General features: G+C 48.0%; 1 protein-coding gene across 1 annotated transcript in view; it reads right to left on the bottom strand.

Moving 5' to 3' along the window:
- MICAL2 (microtubule associated monooxygenase, calponin and LIM domain containing 2) overlaps positions 1-19,919 on the bottom strand; it is a 210,713-nt gene that overhangs the window by 40,733 nt on the left and 150,061 nt on the right. The window contains exons 27-30 of the mRNA XM_064577105.1: positions 17,324-17,487; positions 12,315-12,389; positions 7,691-7,845; positions 5,108-6,437 (exon numbers count right to left, since the gene is read on the bottom strand). Of these exons, the coding sequence (XP_064433175.1) occupies positions 5,108-6,437; positions 7,691-7,845; positions 12,315-12,389; positions 17,324-17,487 (1,724 nt within the window). The remainder of the gene's footprint in view (positions 1-5,107; positions 6,438-7,690; positions 7,846-12,314; positions 12,390-17,323; positions 17,488-19,919) is intronic.

The following is a 19,919-nucleotide window of genomic DNA, read 5'->3' as shown; positions in this document are numbered from 1 at the left end:
GGTAAGTGCTTGAGATCAGTTTATGCCCCTAAGGAATTTAAAGATCCTGAGAAGTTTATATATACTATTAATTTACCCAGAAAGTTTTGTTGTAAAGATAAGAAAAATTAAATTTCAGCCGATTTATTCAAGTGATCATAAATTCGAGGTATTTCCATTCAAATACGTTTTGAGAGTTTCTCATTTTCAATTAGAATACTGTTTCCTCTCTCCATTGCATGGGAGTGTACCCACAAGTTAAATGTGGAGAGAGCAATGTGTGTGTGTGTGTGTGTTTGTGATTGGTGGGTGGGCTGGGCAGGGGCAGGGAAATAAAAGGAAACTAATGGGCCAAATCTGGTAGGGGAGGTAAAATCTTTATATTCTTAGGATACTGACCTAAGAACATCTGAGAGAAACACAAAGCTCCTCCATGAGACGGGCCCAGACACTATTTCCAGAGCGGGTCAGCCTTAACCTAATTCCATTCTCTACCTTCCCATTCTGTTCCAAGCCAAGGAAGTCATACCATTCCCTAGTAAATATAAATGAAACAGTTCTCCATGATAAGTAAATCAGGAAAACACATTCACCCCCAGTCATTGTAATCAGCATATACAAAAGCCATATAAGTGTGAAATAAATGAACTAAAGGCCAATCTTACTAAGGAATTTGATGCAAAAATGTTAAATAAAATATTAGCAAACAGGGGGCGCCTGGGTGGCTCAGTCGGTTAAGCTTCTGACTCTTGGTTTCGGCTCAGGTCATGATCTTGGGGTCCTGGGATTGAGCCCTGCATTGGCTCTGTGCTCAGCTCGGAGTCTGCTTGTCCCTCTCCCTCCCCCTCTGCTCCTCTCCCCCTTCCCGCATGTTCTCTTTCTCACCTAAATAAAATCTTAAAAAATATATTAGCAAACAGAACAGAAAAATATATTAAAATAATAAGACATCATGACCAAATGATATTCATTTCAGCAATATAAGGATGGTTCAATATTAGTGAATTTATTATGTAATTCATGGTATTAATCAAACTATGGAGAAAAAAATCCTATAGTCATCTTGAGTGACATTTGATAAAAGTCAACATCCATTCATGATTTAAAATACTTTCAATAAAATAGGATTAGATGGTAATTTCCTTAGTGTTTAAATCTATCCTAGTCAACCCAAAAGCCAGCTAGCATCATGCTTAAATGGGAAAACATTCTCATTAATGAGATGCATTCTCATTAAGGTTAGGAATGTCATAAGGAAACCATATCACTACTTTTATTTAATATTGTTCTGGAGATCCTAGAAACCAAAGAAATTAAGGTAACAAAATAAATTAGAGGTATATACCTTTTAAACAAAGGTAAAATTACCATTTAAAAAATATTATTTATTTATTTGAGAGAGAAAGTGAGCAAGAGAGGGCACAAGCCAGGGGAGAGGCAGAGGGAGAGAGAGGAGCAGACTCTCCGCTGAGCAGGGAGCCCGATGTGGGACTCGATCCCAGGACCCTGGGTTCATGACCTGAGCTGAAAGCAGATGCTTAACCGACTGAGCCACCCAGATGCCCTAAAATTATCATTATTTACAGATGTTATGATTGCACATTTGGGGAGGACCCAGGAGAAGCCACTGGAAAGTGTTCATAAGCAAGGGGAATCTAGCAAAATGGATGGGTGCCAAAGTACTATACAGAAATCAACACATTTCAGGTATACAAACAATAGTAGGAAGATAGATCAAAAGATTTTATTTACAATAGCAATAAAACTTATGTATTGCAATAAACTTAATAAATATGCCAGACCTGTAAGATGTAAAGTTTAAAATATTCGGGGGGGGGGAGGAGTCATAAAAAAGAGAGCAAATGGAAAGGCAATTCATATCATATGGTTGTGAATTCTTGCCAAGTTTGTTTGTAAACTTCATCCCATAAAAGTAGTCGTAGGATTTTTTGGGTACATAGACAAGCTGATGCTAAATTCATATAGAATATCAAACAAAGCAGGAAGAGACAGGAAATTTCTAAAAGAGAGGATCAATCATGGAATACTCTTCCTACCTGATGATACATATATAAATTTAAAAAGGTATAAATATATAAAGTAAAATAATTAAAACAGTGTGGTACTGATACGTAACAGACAACTCAACAGAATATAATGGATGGTATCAAAATCAGTCCAAGTACTGATACATGACAAAGATGCCATCTCACATAAGAGAGAAGATGGGTTAGTCACTAAATTATTTTAGAATAACCAGGGAGACAGCTTAAGACAAAAACAAAAACAGGGTTAGATCCATACCTCACATTTGATATTAGGACAGTCTCCTGATATAAATATTTAAATGTAAAAAAGTTTAAAACAAACAAACAAAAAAGACTAGGAGCAACTATAAAAGAAAATTCTTCTATAAACTTGGAAGAAGCTCTTCCTGAACTATTATATAAAGTCTAGGAGTCATAAAATGAAAAATTGTATAACTACTCTATACAAATAAAAATTTTATGTGACAAAACCCACCATAAACAAAGTTAAGCACAAACAAGAAGCTGGAAAAAAATATTTGTAATTCCTATCACACAAAAGGGTTAAATTTCCCTTTTAATAGAGTCCCTTCATTTCATTAAGAAAAATACCAACAATCCAACAGAAAACTGGACAAAAGACAGAAGTAATAGCTGACAGAAAAGGAAATACAAGTGACCTTTTAACATATGAGGAGATACTCAATCACCTATCAGATTGGTAACGATGAAAAAAAAGTTGGGCAGCGCAATGGTTAGCGCAATTAGGGAAACACCACCCTCATGTTTTGCTGAACCAGCACCACTGTGATGGAGCACAATTTGGCAGCATTTATCAAAATCCCTGGTCCACAGATCCTTTGTTCCAGCATTTCCGCTTCCAGTACTGCCACATATGCCAAATGGCCCAAGTTCCCAGTTCATTTTTGCAGCACGGTTTGTAATAGCAAAAGATTGGAAATAAACTTGCATCCTAGGCGACTGGCTACCTACATCCACATCCAATGGAATACAGTACAGCTATAAAACATAGAGCTCTTTATGTGCTAATATACAATGATCTCCAAAATAAAATTAAAAGTAGGGGCGCCTGGGTGGCTCAGTCGTTGAGCATCTGCCTTCGACTCAGGTCATGATCCCAGGGTCCTGGGATCAAGCCCACATCGGGCTCCCTGCTCAGCGGGAAGCCTCTCTCGCTGTGTCTCTCTCTGTCAAATAAATAAATAAAATCTAAAAAAAAAAAAATTAAATTAAAAGTATAATAAAAAGTGTGTCTAATATGCTAGCAAACTGCCTTAATGTAACGAAGAAAGAAAGAATATAATATGTAAATTTGCTCTTATATGCATGAATTCTGTCTGCAAAAATGCCCAAGAGCTGATGATCATCACATCTGTCCTCAGGGACATGACCTGGATGGCTCAGGGACAGGGAAGGGAGATAGGACTATTTATTTTGTGCATTTTGTACCCTTTTATTTTAAACCACATGAATGTATTATCTATCAAAAAATGCACAACACATTAAAGTTTATGATGGGGAATAAAGGATCTAGTTAAACTCCCAGCCTGTTTGTGCTTATCCTGAGCTTGACTGAAAATAAAGTCTCTTGTTAATCTATGTAGCTTTCTGATTAAGGCACCAAAGAAGGAAAAGAATTTTTCATTTGAAAACTTAAGTTCTAAAATAAAAGGTAAATAAGAAAAAAGTTAACAAAATAAGTAAAAACAAAGTTGCTCAAGAACAGTGATAGGAGGGGCGCCTGTGTGGCTCAGTCGGTTAAGTGTGTGACTTTGGCTCAGGTCATGATCTCGGGGTCCTGGGATCGAGTCCCGCATAGACCCCCACATCGGGCTCCGCACTCAGTGGGAAGTCTGCTTGAGATTTTCTCCCTCTGCCCTTCCCCCTGCTCGTGCTCTCTCTCAAAGAAATAAATACAATCTTAAAATAAATAGGAATAGGAGAATCACAGTTTGTTTAAAGCCAACAAATAAATATCAACAACAAAATAAATCATGTGAGTGTTTAACTAAACTGTCGGTAGGGATATATACCAAAACTTTGGCAAGGAGGAGAGGGGGCAGAGAATAGATGTTACTTTTTTTTTTAAAGATATTTCTGTATTGTTGGATTATTCCAATTCTTAATGTATTAAATTAATTCAATAATTTAAAAAATTACAATCATATTTAAATATAAAAAGGCCTAAGTTTCCATTGGTAACCAAATATATGTGTGTTTGAACAGTAAATTAAAAAAATGCAAGCTTAAAAGAGGTACCATTTTTTGACTAGTAAAACAGCAGTGTTTTTAAAATGTGGTACTCAATACAGGTTACAGTATGGTGAAAAAGTTATTTCATACATTAGCAGTGAAATATAAACTGGTACCTTTCCCTCCATTTAATTCATATTTATAACATGCAGTGTAAGATATAACACAGAAAACTCCCATGTATCCTTTATCCAAACTGTTAAAAAATAATTCGTTAGTGCAAATTAAAAAACTTAAAAATATTGGCATCTTTAATCCAGTAACCTCATTTCTTGGGACCTATCCTAAAACAAAAATAATTCAAAGGAAAGAAAAACCTATATGCATAAAAATGTTCATTCAATACCATATATAAAATACCAATATATTCATATGTATAATTTATATATACATATATATCTATAAATTAATAAAACAGTTATTTTCTAAATAAAAAATAATTTACTTAATGAAACAACATGTCCACTAGATATAATAGTTTACTGCCATCAAATCGCATTTATGTAAATGATGTGCTGTCGTAATAGCTAGGATATATTGATTTTTAAAAATACAATTTGGGGGGGTAAAACTTAGTAAAAGTTGCCATATAGGGATAATGAGCGGGCAAGTGGTGAGATTATGGTTGATTCTTTGTCTTTTTCAAAACTCTGTAACATCATTCCAAACTTAATTTTTTCTTAATTTTTCAAATTCAAGTTTTCCTACTTCTGTCAGAATTTAATTTGGGAAGAAGGAGAAAGTGAAAAATGCCTGTTCTTAGTCCAGTAAGAAAGACTAACTGCCCAGCAAGAACTGCAGACTTTGGTTAGGAAAGTGCCACTTACTTGCATCTTTGTCTGGAGAAGGAGGACGGACCCTCTGCCCCAGGCAGGTGCTACTGAAAGGCTGTGCCAACTTCTCCAGGGGCTGGGTGCTGTCCGCCGGCTCCCCTGCCCCCCTGGGGGTGCTAAAGAGGTCCTGGAGGTCCTTTCTTTGTTTGGATTCTTGGAGGGAACTCTCAAAAGATTTGTCTTTGAGTCTGAAGGAGGGAAAGAGCGAGATTTTTCCCTTTGGAACCTGAGAAGCATCTGGGGATGTCTCTTGCAAACTCACTTTCTCAAGGAGTGTGGGAACATCTTCCATCTTGTGGCAGGGTGGGGTCATGAGTGCAGGAAACACCTTGGACGGTTGGTTGGGCAAGCTATGGGTGCGGAGGGCAAGGTCAGGAGGGCTAGGGTACGAGGGCTGGGCAGCCCTGGCAGGTGGGGAGCCCCAGGAGAAGAAGGCTGAGGCCCTGCTCGCCATGTCCTTCCCCGGGGACTGCTGGTTGCCGTCTTTATTGGAGCTGGTTTTGTGAAGACTGAAGGAGCGAGTGCAAGCATGCGGCTGGCTGGTGGGCAAGGTCTTTGATTCTGGCTTGGCAGAGGCCTTCCTCCCACCTTCCGAGTTGGGGAGGAGGGGCTCCAGGGACCTTCGGATGGCATTTGCTATGAGCCGAAGTGGGGACTTGGGTGGAGCCCGTTCAGCTGGGGTCCCCGTCTTCTCCTGAGCCCTTCCTTGGGTGGGCGGGGTCTCTCTCGCTGTCCGGGGGAGCAGCAAGGGACTAACTGGTTTCAGGACACAGCCTCCCCTACCACTGTCAGTACTTCTCTGGGCAGACTGTGCCCCAGCTTCCAGGCTCATACTCTCAGGGATGGAATGGTTCCAGTCCAGCAGCTTTGTCTTCTGCTCCGGAGTGAGGACTAACTTCTTCAAGTCCAGCTTCTTCCCCTCTTCCAGCTCTGACCCATCCTCTTCTCCTCTTCTGGGTCCAGTGTTCTTTTCTCCTGGGTCCTCTCCAGCCCTGGGAGATAGCTTTTGGTCTGGCAAGCACCTGTCTTTCCCTCCAGTGGGGTGAGGGCCTCTGTGGATGCTTCTGGTGTCCCAAAGAGGGGCCTCTGCTCCCTGACACCCATCAGAAGCCATCTCTGCAAGGCTGGGCGGCTGGGGGCTGGTGAGGCCATCTCCACCAGGCCTCACCATACAGTACTCTGCCCGCTCCAGCACTTGGCCATGAGGCAGATACAGGGGCATGTCCTTGGGTAACCCTTGGGCTCTGGCACGCCTCAGAAAGATTGGAGTGGAAGGGCTGGAGTGACCTCTTAAGACCTGTGAGGGCAGGTTGTTAGCTGTCACCTAGAGGGGATAGGCAAAATGAATGGTTATTTAGGAATTCCCAGCATTTATTTATATGGGGAGGCATATCTCAGCCCATGGCCCCCTCCCTTGCTCTCTTCAGATCTCAGACACCCAAAGTCTGAAAGAAATCTGCCGAGGATGATTTCAAAGGGCTGCTCTTCATTCTAAGTGGCTGCTTCAGGACCTGCTGGGATCTGCTTGGAGTCCCTGTAGCAGGGCTGATCAAAGGCTTTGCTGGGTGCTGGATTAGGTGGGTAGGAAGCCAGAATGGAAGGCAAAGGCACGGACAAGCTCCCTGGCCAGCCAGGCAGAGCTGGCCTGGCCCCTGTGAGTGGCCAGATGTGTACAGAGAGGACAGATACCCCATGCTGGCTTGGCCATGGCCCTTACTAAGGGGTACATTGCACCCAAAGGTATGTTCCTCCAACAACCAAGAGGCCAAGGCTTCTTCCTTGGAGATTATTAAGTTAAGGACAGACAGTTCCCCCTCTGGGCTGTGGTGGCAGAAGGATGGCCTTTAGGACTTTTCAATGACCCTTCTAAACCTGACTCATGCTTTGCACCATTGAGAAAGTAGTCATTTGAAGCATGCAAGGACTTGGCCCTTGGCAAAGGAAGAGCATAGGGAAATTCTGGGAGTGGCTGTGCCCTGCCAAGAGCTCTGGTGCCTGAGGGGCAGGTCATAGGACAGGAACTTACAAGAGCATGTACCTTTCTTCGTCTTGTGCACCCTATTTTTCAGAGCCTAGACCAGGGTCCGGCAGGTAACAGAGGCTTGATAAACTCATACTGAAGGATAAAGATCAAACCTGAGTATCTCAGTGATGCCATTTTCTTTTCAAGGGGGGATGTGCTTCCAAGAGTCTCAGCTGCTACCAAAGGCAACCTCAGTCTGTGTCTGCCTTCCTTCAGCTGTGAACTCCTCAAGGTCATCTGCCAGGCCATCAAGGGCAGAGCATATATCCTAGCATCTTGCATGCCACAGTCCTGCCCAGAGTCTGTGCCCCACAAAGTCAGCTTAGTGAGTGGCTGTGCCCCGGGGCTGGCTGAGAAGGAACAGGATGAGTGAGCCTTCATGAAAAGGACAAGTGAAGCAGGCCTGGGTGGACTCTTGACAGAGCATCTCATGGCCCTGGCTTTGCACTTGGGTGACCTAAGAGTGCTAAGAATCCGGAATTAAGTGTGGAAGTGGGTGGAGCACGAGCAGCTCACCTTCTGAACACCTGCACAGGGCCCCAAAGGGCATTTACCTGAGGTAGGGAGAAGCCATCCAGAGCATTCCCCGGGACACTGGTTGAAGAAAAAGATGGCAGCGAAGATGAGGGAGAAGATAATGAGGAAGAAGAAAGAGGAGCAGCTTCCTTTGAAGGTGACATAGTTGTTTTGTTGTTCACTGGCGTCAAACCTACCAAGGAAAGAACATACTCTCCATTACAGAGCTGTTATTACCTTATTTTATCATGAAAAGAGGAGGTTTTAAGAGAAGCTCCAACTCAATAAATAGAGTCAGAGGGAGGAAGGTGTTGGAGACTGATTGAGAGACCCCAACGCTGAGCGTGACCTTAGGAGGAACAGGTGAGGAGTGACAGCCTCCTGTGGGAGAATGGAGGTCCAAGGATGAAAAGTCTAGGAACCATCGCACTTCGCACTCAGGATGTTCCTGAGAGATGGAACAGGGAGTCTCCAGGGCATCTCTTGGAAATGGGCGCCTACCTCTAAAGTTTCCCCTGAAGCCATTGTGGTTGGGGTCTAGGCTGCGTTAAGTCACTTAGTCAATAAACCACCTGAGGCCTCTTCCCACAAGATGCTGGACCATCAGCCGTGGGCGTGGGCAGGGTAGACCGTCACCACTAATGAATCGGGGGCTTCCTTCTCACACGGGCGCCAAGGGGCTCTCAGATGAGATGGTTAGTTTGAGATTTTAAGAGAACACTAGGGAGGGAGGTTATAATGAGCATCAAATCATTTGAGGCATATGGAGTGGGGTTCGTGCCAAGCTCCCGTTGATCAGGGAACAAACGAGGTGCGGTGTGTGCGCTCAGAGTGACAGGAGAAAGGAGTGTGTGGCTGGGACCCTGAGGACGCGCCTCATTCTGCTCTGTGGGAGCTGGAGTCCATTCGTCTGGTAACTGCAGAAATGTGACAGTTGGAGCCTGTGAGCTCAATCTCTCTCTCTCTCTCATGAGTGCACACACGCGCCCTCTAGTAACCTTAAACCTAAAATCTCAAGAGCTTTGCTTCTGTAACAGAGCATCCCAATAATATGTCCTCAGAGGGATTCAGGAAATGCCACACTCCGTTTTGGAATTGTCCGCTCAGCATCTGACCCTTCAGCCCAGCCAGCTCTCCTGTGAACCCTCCCAGCAAATAAGGCTACCCCCCAGAGACTTCCCAGGACCAATGTGCATCTACCCACTCCTGTCCCACTCCCTGCCTGTGGCCGTTCTGCTGACCCATTCCGATTTCCTTCCAAGTTGTCCAGCCTTCAGATGTTAGCTCACTTCCTAACTCAAGACAATCCCCTGCCTCAGTTTCCCCAAAGCTTCAGGTGAGACGCTCCTCCTCTGGAACCCATACAGGCCAGGCCAACCGCACCCTCAGAAGTTGGGTTCTTCAGGATTCTGTCCTGCTTCCCTTGTACACACAGGCAAGTGTGTCAGAGTGCGTATCGCAGTCCTGGGCTCTGGAAAGACGGCCACCACACACACATGTTCCGCAGGCTTCCAAAGCGAAGCCCTCCAGAAAGCTTCTGAGGGAAAAGATAACTCAGGGAAAGAGATCTGAGGGTGGCAGGAAGGAGCTGCTGGGAGGAGGCCCGGGGCTGCCAGGAGCCGATGCGGGGGAGGCAGCTGGCCAGCCTGTCACCCAAACCCTCAGTGCAGCCCACAATTAGATGGTTCGAGCCTAAAAAGGCAAACGCTGTGAGTCAGTTGTTGCCTTGCCTCCTGTCTTCCGCTTGCCAAATTCCTGCCAAATTCCTCCTCCTCCTCTTCCTTGCCCCCTCATTCTCTTCCCTCTGCTACCTCCTGAATCAAACTCCTCAGCTTGTCTCAGAGGCCCCTCAGCTCAACAGACTGCTTCTTTGTTCCCCCCTTCTGACACAGATCCAGGGACACCTTGGGAACCAAACCTGACAGGAAAGCCTTGGGGTTCACAAGGTCATGACCCAGGGACTTCTCCCTCCCTCCTTTCTGTAATCCCTGCGCCCCCCCCCCCCCCCCCCCCCCAGTGAGGCCTCTCTGCACACATGTTCCTCATGCACTGACTTCAGGAGAACCTGGGCAGAGCTTGAAGGGACACCTGCCAGTCAAGCTGCCACCTGGGAGAAGGCCAGAGCTAAGCTGAGAGGCGGCAGGAGATCTCACCTGCCTGAGGTGGTCAATGTCTTTGGGTTCCCTCAGAGAATGGCAAAGGGGAACCTGGAACCCCACCTCCTTCACACCCACTCCAGCTGCCTGACACTTTCCTCCTATGAAAAACGGGATGGCTAGCATTGCTTCACGGGGAGGCTGAAGGAATAAAATGGGATAAAAAGCAGTGCCCGGGGTAGAATGCAAAGTCAATGCTGCACGCTAGCTAAATATGAACTCTAATCCCTGTCTTCCTCCCACGCACACAAGTTGTGTCCAATAAACAGCGCTGAACGGGTGACCTGCTCCAGAGGGGGCTGCATACCCCTACCCTGGCCAGGATTTCTCTAACTCGTAGGCCCCGGATTCCTCATTCAGCAACTCAGATCCTTCTCTGCAAGTTCCTTCTTGTTTTCCTTGGACGCTTGGCACAGTCCAGCCAGGCTGCCCTGCCCTCTGCAGGGGCCTCAGTCCCGGGTGCTGCCAGCCCTGCTGCTCCCATCATGCAAAGGGCTTGATGAGCAGAGCGCGCCTGGGTTACAGCGCCCAAGCCTCCTTTGGCTCAGCTGCCTCTTCTCTGGGCCCTCTGGCAGTGACCTTTCCCCTTGGTTCTAGAGGTCACTGTGGTGACTATGGTCAGCAGGGGGAGGGTGAGAAGGGCACTCACACAGCTCCCTCTGTCCTCCCACCTGGCGCTGGGGCCAGAACCGCCTTGACCGGGCAGTAAATGGACCCAGGAGACGGTGCCCCAGGTCCTGCTCCTTACTATAGTAGGACCAGTGTTGCCCCCTGGGGTTTCCTCTTGGGCAAAATGAAGATGACCAAAATGACGGGTGTGAGGATTTTTAAAAAGACTGGGATTCCGGGGTGCAGCTTCCCAAAATTTGGAGTTCAGGCAATGCTCAAATCTCCCAGTCTCAGCGCGCCCTCTAGGGGCAGCCGCCTGCGCAGGCTGAACTCATGGGCTCCATTCGTTTCTTCACTCGGTCCAGCCTGCTTGTTCCTTGGTTCTATGTTCGTTTGTTCACTCATTTACTCATTCATTCAGCAAGCAACAACTGGACACCTCCTCTGGGCCAGACCCATACAAATGACCCCAACTCAAGGCCTGCCCTCAAACCAGCTTTTATATATACTTGAGAACCAACATCTGGGTTAACTAAAGACCCGCCAAGGTCCTCAGGCCCATCCCAGAAACCATGCTGCTGGTTAGCAGTCCTCTCTCTCCTGTGCCTCCTCCAGCGTCCCCTAACCTGCTAGGAGGGACCCCCACCAGTCTTGCAGCTTGCACCCCAGACTGGGAACTTCTCGAGGGCAAAGGCCGAGCCCCTTGTACTCCTGGAGCTCAGTGAAGTCAGCTGGAAGTGCTGGGTGGAATCTGTACTCAAAAGGACACCCCCCCACCCCACAGAAGCAGAATTCCTGTGATCTGGGGAGGGGCTCGGGGAGGGGTGGAGAAATGAAGTGACCCAGGCCTTCAGTAAACATGAACTCTCTTTTCTCGTCACCCTCAGTGCCTGGGACTGCAAGATGATTCCAGAGTCATTTCAGGGTGTCCCAGGTGGAGTGGCTTGCCGGGGTGCAGCTGTGGTCCAGCTCCAGAGGCACCCATTATCCCAGCCTCACCCAAGGAAGGGGGCGCCTGGAGCCTGAGGGTTGCTGGGAGAATGACTCATGGGCCAGGAGTCCGTGTTGACTCAGAAGGAAGGAGCAACTAACTAGTGTTCTGTTCCAACTTCAACAATGGCTCTTTTTAGAAACTTCTGTCTAACCCAAGGCTTTCCTGGGTCCACCTCTCCCAGAGCAAAGCCCAGAGAGAGAGAGTGTGGGGGCAGGGGGAGATGGAAGGTAGACTTAGAGATGGATTAGAGGGCCCGGGGGAGGGGGGGGCGGTTGGGGGGGGGATGCCTGCCCTGTAAGGGAGGCAGCACGGAGAACATGGCCAGCCCCGGGGTGTTGTGCCACTGTGAGCGGGGTTACTGTGCCCCCTAGTGGGGTCCGGAGGCCTTGGCGTCCGCTGCAGCCGCTGGTCCTCACCCAGCCCTGTTCTTCTCAGAGATGCTGGGATCAAAGCCTGCTCAGAAAAAGAAGCGGGTGTGTTTGTATGGATGGGTGTGTGAGTGGGTGTGGGTGTGGCTTCCTTCACTGCTTTGCCCTGATGCCCCCAGTCCAACTCCAGTGCACAAAATGAAAATACATAGAGGCTCTGGATCTCAGTTTCCTCATCTGTGTTTCACAAAGCTTGGAGCCAATGATTACTAACACCCCTTCCAGGTGCAGCTGTAGAGCTCTAAGGCTCCATGATTCCAGACCGAAGGAGAAGGAAAGGCCCCAAATCCTTGGAAAATGCTTCCTCGAGTCAGCCGTGGGAACAGTCAACCTTCTGTTTCTTTCCTTGCCCCTAACATCCAGGAGGCCAGGTCAGAGAGGACATGCATGCAATGAGAACAGGTGCCTTTGAGAATTGACCAGAAGACACTGCCCATGCCCCTCCCCTCCCACTCCCAGAGAGCTCATGACTCACTCGACTGGAATTTTCTTCTCCAGCTCTGGTATTTGCTGGGAGGTGGAGACTGGAAGCTACTGGCCCATTGCAGAGCTGTGATGGAAAAAAGAAAGGGGCAGGGGAGATGGGGAGGGAGGAAGAGTCTGTTAAACTTACAGAATAACCATGGGGTTTTCTCCTATGGCACATTTTATGGACTAATACTCATAATTAACTGAGCCCCTTCCTTTTCCAGACTGCATCTTCCCATCCCTAAGACACACACCTCCAACATTTCATTTGCTCATTCACTGAATATGTATTGAGGCCCTGCTATGGGACAGGTACTGCCATCATTCAGAAAATGCCTCAAATTATGAGCCATCATTCTAACTTGCCCACAATTAACATACATGTATACGTGTGTACGTGCACACATGTATGTACGCATACCCATATATACGCATGCTTTTACGCACGCTTGTTTGCTCATTTTTAGCAGAGCAGTTCTTCAAAGCTGGTCTCACATCAATGTCCCGTATACGTAGTAGATAAACCGGAGCTGTTCTCATTGAAACCTGGAAGCTGCAGAAAGTTCTACCTCCTCTCCCCCTCCCCCGCAAAGCCTCCCAAACCCTTTGGGAACCAGGATTCCATGAACTGTGCACTGAAGACCCTCCACCCAGCTGGGTCTTGAGAATTAGCTGAGCAAGATGAGCATTACGTGCAGAAGAAGGTGGCCTTGGCCATTTAGGGTGTGAGAGATGCACACGTACCCCATTCCCACACTGGGCTCTCAGATTTGGCCTCAGGCTCCAGGTCCCTGTGGTGGTTCCTTCATACCCGAGGGAAAGAATGGGGCACTGCATGCAGGCCTGAATGCGCACACAGGTGGGACTAGGGGGCGTGGAGGGAAAGAACTCCCCAGGAGTGATGTGGGTGTGGGAGAATGGTGTAGGGAAGGTATGAAGCCAAGGTCCAGCCCTCAGTCTCGGTAGGAAGGTCTGGATCCCACGCCCTGCCAGTGCTCAGAACTGGGCGTCCATTCTCATTAGCCAGGCTGTGGGGTGCAGGTGGCAACCACTTCTGGGGGCTTCTCTTCCTTGGGACAAGATCCGACAGCTCCTTAGATCCCTGACTCCCTTCCTTCCCTTACTGTCCCTGGAGATGATGTTCGATCTGTGGGTTCCCTGTCCCACAGCCCTGCTGTCATATCAAGTGCATGGGCTTGAGGGGGGGCCTGTGTGGACTGGCTCAGGGTGCAGCCTCATCCCCCAGCCTCCAGCTTGGGCCTGTTCCTCCCACAGGCACAGGGCGGGGTCTGCCCAGCTGGGCTGGTATGCAACAGGGACAGGCAGGCCTCCAGGATAGCTACCTCCTGCTGACCGACGCTATTCCCTCCTTCAGCTTGTGGAGAAATTTCCCGAGAGATGTAGAAGACAGCTTCAAGCTCTTATTGCTTCACCTCAGCTTTTTCACTTTGTGGAATGGAACTTATTAAAATTGGTTAAAATTCACAAGCAATTTTCCATCCCTGGTGTTTATGGGACACATATGCGCACATTTTTTACCACAATAGGCATACCAGGGTGGGTAGCAGTGATTTGATCCAGTTGTTTTGAGCAGCATAAAGCCAGCCTGGGTCCCTTTTTCAGCTTGTATTTTACTTATATTTATTTTTAGGGAGCACTTTTGGAGATCCTACTGTATGACCCACTACAAAAGAAATAAGGGGTAAGTATTTTGCCAAATGGTGCTAATGACATTTTATCGTTACAAACTAGTAGTGTGCTCCGTAGGTCGCTGGACCATCCTGTTGTCAAATTACTGCCAGAAAAAAAAATGGAGAAATACCAATTTTTCTAAACCAGAATAAGATGGGGCAGTCTGCCCCCCAGATCCAAATGGGTTTACGCCTAAAACCCAATGCACTCGACTGATTCATTTAATTGTTTAGGTGTGCATTTTACAACAAACTTATCCAGACAGGCCCTCTTGGAGGCTGCTCTTCTGTGATTCCCCCAAGTGTAGGATGTGGCCTCCCCCCCGGCATGGAAGCAATTGGGGCGCTTCCGTAAAATGCAGATACTTGGCTCCATGCTAGAACCACCAAATCTGAATCTCTGCAGGTGGGAACCTACGTATCTGCCTTTTAAACAAGATTTTAAAGAACACTGAACTAGGTGTTTTGGGGGACCTTTACTGAGGCTTTTCTACTGAGCCTCGATAACATAGGGCTTAAATTCTATTTCAGGCCATCCTCTTGGGCATGCTCTATGCTAAAGAACTTTGAGGACGGGGCGCCTGGGTGGCTCAGTCGTTAAGCGTCTGCCTTCGGCTCAGGTCATGATCCCAGGGTCCTGGGATCGAGCCCCGCATGGGGCTCCTTGCTCAGCGGGAAGCCTGCTTCTCCTTCTCCCACTCCCCCTGCTTGTGTTCCCTCTCTTGCTGTGTCTCTCTCTGTCAAATAAATAAATAAATAAATCTTAAAAAAAAAAAAAAAGAACTTTGAGGACACAACAGGTTCCTTGATGAGCTGAGGTAGTCCCAGAAGTCTTTCCCTAAATTGTGGAGAAATACTACGTAACACGAAAGTTACCATTTTAGCCATGTTAGAGTCCAGTTCAGTGGCCTTAAGTATATTCACACTGTTGTACAACCATCACCACCGTACACCTCCCAAACTTCTTCTTCATCCCGAACTGAAACTCTGTACCCATGAATCAGCAACTCCCCACATTCCTACCCCCTGCCCCTGTCATCAGCATTCGACTTTCTCTATGAATCGGACTATTCTAGGTACCACATAGAAGTGGAATCGTATAATACCTGTTCTTCTGTGTCTGGCTTACTTGCCTTAGCATAATGTCTTCAAGATGCATCCATGTTGTACCCTGTGTCAGAGTTTCCTTCCTTTTCAACACTGAATAATATTCCATTATATGGATATAGCATAATTTGTTTATCCATTCACCAGTTGATGAATTTTGGGGTCATTTCTCCCTTTGGCCATTGTAAGTAATACCGGATGAGCATGGGTGTGCAAACTTCTTAAAACTTCTTAAAGCAGTATATTGGCCTTGTTTGGCATTCCCTTGGCTCAACTCTGTGCCATTTATCCAAGTGAAAACTGTGATGAGTGAAGTTCCATTAACATGCACAACGTATCAACCTATATGATCCGGTAAAGTAACAGATTCACCATAACCAGCAACACAAAACACAATGCTGAGCCTGTACCAGAGGTTTTAACCCTACAATGTGGTCTGCCTAGCAATGATCAAAAACGTGATGCTTAACAGTGAAATCAACAAGAGATTGCTTGAAAGTCACACGGTCTATCCACTTCTCTGTCTACTCTGTATTTTAGCCTGGAATTTCACTGGACTGTCAGAAACAAAACGCTTGGGCCACACTGCCTTGTCATCTTGACCCAGCCCTATCCCCCGGAAGAACTCCTCTTGCTGAGTCGTGTGTGGTCGCAATGCCCTCACCTGCTAGCCGCATGAGACAGCCTCACCCAGGATGTGAACTCATGTGTCTCTCACTGCTGTCTGTTTGACAGGAAGCACTAGGAAAAGTGGTACCAGATCTAGAACTTGCTGCAAACCAATATGTTGTTTTTCTCATGAACAATAATTGTGTTTCCTTTTTAACTCTGGCTGCCAGAAAACTCAGGATCAAATTTATGATTCCACTAGAGCAACTGCTTAGGCCCACCTTCTGCCTCTCCGGGCTCTCTACCTCCTAAACTCATTTTGTTAACCCTGATCTTGAGGCTTTATCTTTTATAGAGAGAGACGTAGAGTTTTGTTTTAGTCTTTCTTGTAAATTGCCTAAAATCCCCTGTCAATCGAGGAGCGAGGAGAAATGGAGGGAAAGGATGAAAGGCAGGCAGGATTTGTAACTGTAAATGAGGAGGCTGGAGCCCACGGAGACAGCGGCCACGCATAAGCGGACAGAGGCGGCTGCCCCCAGCCGGGCACAGCGCCGTGTTCTGTTCACTGCCTATGCTCAGCCCTTCCAGACGGCACCACGATGGTACTGAGCAAATACGTTCTGATGACAACTGTCCTTTTATAAAAAGGCTCACAGGGGAGGGTAAATCCAGAGTCTCCAGGAGGCCGGCCCCCAGCCCTGGTGTCCTTGGGAGATTGTTTCTAGGTTCCGGTGGAAATTCTGCTCTCGGCCACCAGAGGGGTGTGCAGGACAAGCTGAGTTCCGGCTCTCCCAGGGCCGCCAAGGCTGCTGGTGCCCAAGGTGGCAAGGTTCTGTTAGTCTGCTTCTTCCACCCCGAGCTCACAAGCTGCTGTTGACTGAATGAAAACATTCCATTCAAGGCCATCAAGGCCACCTTTATGAAAACAAGCTGGGCTGCTAAAGACAACTTTTTAGGGTGTGGAGGCCCTTGGCCCTGGGCCGCAGGCCTTTACTAGCTGTGAAACCTAAGGAAAACACGGTCTGTTTGCTCACGGGTAAAATGGTGAGCTTACTTACCCCCCGGGGTCATCCTGAGGATGAAATGGGGCCACGTATGGGAAAACCCTCAGCCATTAGAGGTGCTTAGTAGAAATGCATTTATTACTGTGTAAAATTTTAGTGCGTTCCACGTGTCCCCAGCACCGGCAATGGCCTTGTGCTGGCCCTGGCTGTCTGTTGTCCAGTGGCAGCTAAGCCACATCCTTCCCTCGTGGGCTATGGCATGCCAGATGGGCCCCTATGGAGATGTTCCAAGAGGAGACTGTTCCAGGCCAGAGGGTGCTGGGGTCTCCTTATCTCTGCCAGCCTGGGACACACAACAGCCAGTCAGACCCCTCTGCCACCTACCCATTTGAGACTCCAAAGCTTCTCCTGGAGAAGGAGGCTGGGCCTGGGTCCAGTCCCCTCAGCCCCACTTATACCCCAGCCCCACTACCTCTGAGCCTGAGGGCTGCACCTGTCACCGGATCCTCCGTGAGGAAAAAACTGGCCATGGGGAGCCTCTGCTCCCTCCCCATGTCCCAGGATCAAGCAAGCCTGCCTCCTACCCAAGCAAGCTCTCTGCTCACCATGCACCGCTTGCAACTCCTCAGGGCACTGTGGGGAGACTTTCCTGGTTGGGGCCTCTCTCAGGGAGCTATGCCTGGTGAGGGGCTCCGGCTGCCGGGGTCTCTCCTCACAGGGCTGTGCACCGGATGCCTCACTGCTGGGGCAGTCTGGCTCTGCATCAGAGCTGGAAGGAAGAAGTAGAGGGTGGGTGAGCGGGCGGCCCTGTAGTTCACCTCCCACACCCCCACTGTGCCCTGCCCGTCACTGCCCATGGCGCCCTGGGGCAGAGAGAGTGGTTCTGTCACCTCTGTCTCAAGCCCAGCCTCAGGCTTCGTTATGGGCTGAACTGTGTCCCCCCAAATTCATATTAGGTCCTAACCCCTAGGACCTCGGAATGTGACTGTCTTTGGAGATTGGGTCTTTAAGGGGGTAATTGGGTTAAAATGAGGTCATTAGGGTAGGCCCTAATCCAATATGCCTGGTGTCCTTACAATAAGAGGAAATTTGGACAGGCAGAGAAGAAAACATCACATGAACACGGAGTCAGCCATCGACAAACTGAGGAGAGGGGCCTGGAACAGATCCTTCCTCCTCGTGGCTCTCAGAAGGAACCAACCCTGCTGACACCTTGATCTCGGACTCCCAGCTTCTAGAACTGTGAGAAAGCATGTCTCTGTTGTTTAAGCCACCCAGTCCATGATGCTTTACGGAGCCCTAATGAAAAAATACCGGTGTGGATCCAAGCAGGAGAATGAAGCCCCATGAACATATGCCGACGTGCTTGCCAGACGGCTGGTCTACCTACCTTCAGCCATCCTTGAGCATGACTCCTCAGCTCTCTGGGGAAAAATGAGCTTATCATTTAGGACCTGTCCTAAAACTTTAGGCATTTCAGCGCTGCTTGTGTCCTGTGGAAATGGATGGGAGAAAAGAGAAGGCTACAGGGTTGGAGGGGGAATATGTAATCTGGGCCTTGAATGATGGGCAGGAATTCGCGTGGCAGAGAGATGGAAGAAATGTGTCCTCAGGAGCAGGGACAGCACAGACATAGTCCCCCAGGGACTTGGGGAGGCGCAAATCTGTAGGGCTGTGACTATTTACTCTCTGTGTATATAAGTCCAGCATGCATCTTTCCACTGGGTCGCTGCTCCTTATCCATCTGTGTGCTCTGGTGGACTCTCTATCCATCACAGTGCCCAAGCCTACCGGCCACGGCATCCCAGTGCTCTTCACCGATGGGTCCCAGAGGTGGGCATGCCATGTGAGTAGTTCCCATTGGAGGTCTACCTTGAGATCTTGGGACATGGACATGGACTGACAGACATGGGCTGAGGCCCTCCGTAGCCAAGAGTTCCACACATGGATAGAGCCTCCTTGTGGGTGGTTGTAAATCCGACATGCAAAGGGGCAGCAGCAGAGAGTGGCTATTTGAGTTTCTGGCTCCAACCTTGCCTGAAGAGAGGACTACCCTTGGACTTCCCAGTCAGAGGAACTGAAGTATTTGCTATGTTACTTAAGCTAGCGTTGGGTTTCTGCCTCTTACAATGGACATGGTCCTGCCTACCTGAGGCCTAGAAGGCTGTGAGACCTGGGGCAGGGCCTTCCTTCTCTGGGCCTTGCTTTTTATCTCAGTGACTGCAGAGGGCACTCCAAGGCAGAGGTGCTCATGCTGACCTGTGTGTCAGAATCACCTGTGGGCTTTGCTAAAATGTATGTTCCCAGGCCCCCCCTTCCAGAGTCTGAAGGCTCCAGACTTCATGAACTACCTGTCTGCACAGCAGTATCTGTTTTCATCCCTCACATTCTTCCCACACCTATTCCAGCCGTGTTTCTGATCCTCTTGTTGGAAAATCCTGAGGTCGCTTCTCCAGTTCCTCCATTCTTATCTGAAACAGTGAACCACACCCTCCATCTTGAAACTTCTTCTCTCAGCTTCCCCAACTCAGCCTCTCTTGGTTTCTCTCCTTTCTGTGGGTTTTGCCAGCATCTTCTCTGCTTGCCCACTGAATGTTCAAATGCCCTGGGGCCCTCACCTAGGCTTAGCTCTATCTATGAGAAGATAGCCTCTTTTTTTTTTTTTTTTTTCCTGAAGAGGGATTCTTACTCCGTGGGTGATTCATCAGCTCCCTTGGCTTTCATAGCCTCTATGTGCTACTGGCCCCCAAATCACTGTTCCACTGCTTGGATGCCACTTCCTCAGTCTTCGCATGACTGTCCCTTCTTGTCAACAATTCTCAGCTTAAATGTCACCTCCTCTTGGAAGCTGTGGTTGATTGTTTGCAAAGAATGATGGCAATCATTCCCCTCCTGGAGCCACACCCTTTTTCAACGGACCTTTGCAGCTCCTCCCATAATGGTGGAGTCAATTTCCCCACCCCTTGAATCCAGGCTGGACTTGTGACCATCCAGACGTGATAGGAATAGCTGAAACCTCAAGAGACTTGGCATGATTGTGCTTTCTCATAGGACCATGTGAATAAGCACAGGCTGCCTGTTGGAGGATGAAGGATCCACGGCCCAATAGCCTCCTGGCACCCCAGCTGACAGTTAACGATGTTCTAGAAGCCCAAACACACACAGGAGCCCACTGAGACCAGAATAACTGCAGGACTGAGC

This window comes from Mirounga angustirostris, unplaced genomic scaffold, assembly GCF_029215605.1.
Source record: "Mirounga angustirostris isolate CCGP_5_RB_7025 unplaced genomic scaffold, mMirAng1.0.hap1 SCAF_13, whole genome shotgun sequence".
NCBI classification, from domain to species: Eukaryota; Metazoa; Chordata; class Mammalia; order Carnivora; family Phocidae; genus Mirounga; species Mirounga angustirostris.
Note: the sequence above shows the minus strand (reverse complement) of the source record. Positions and strands in the feature narration are given on the sequence as shown.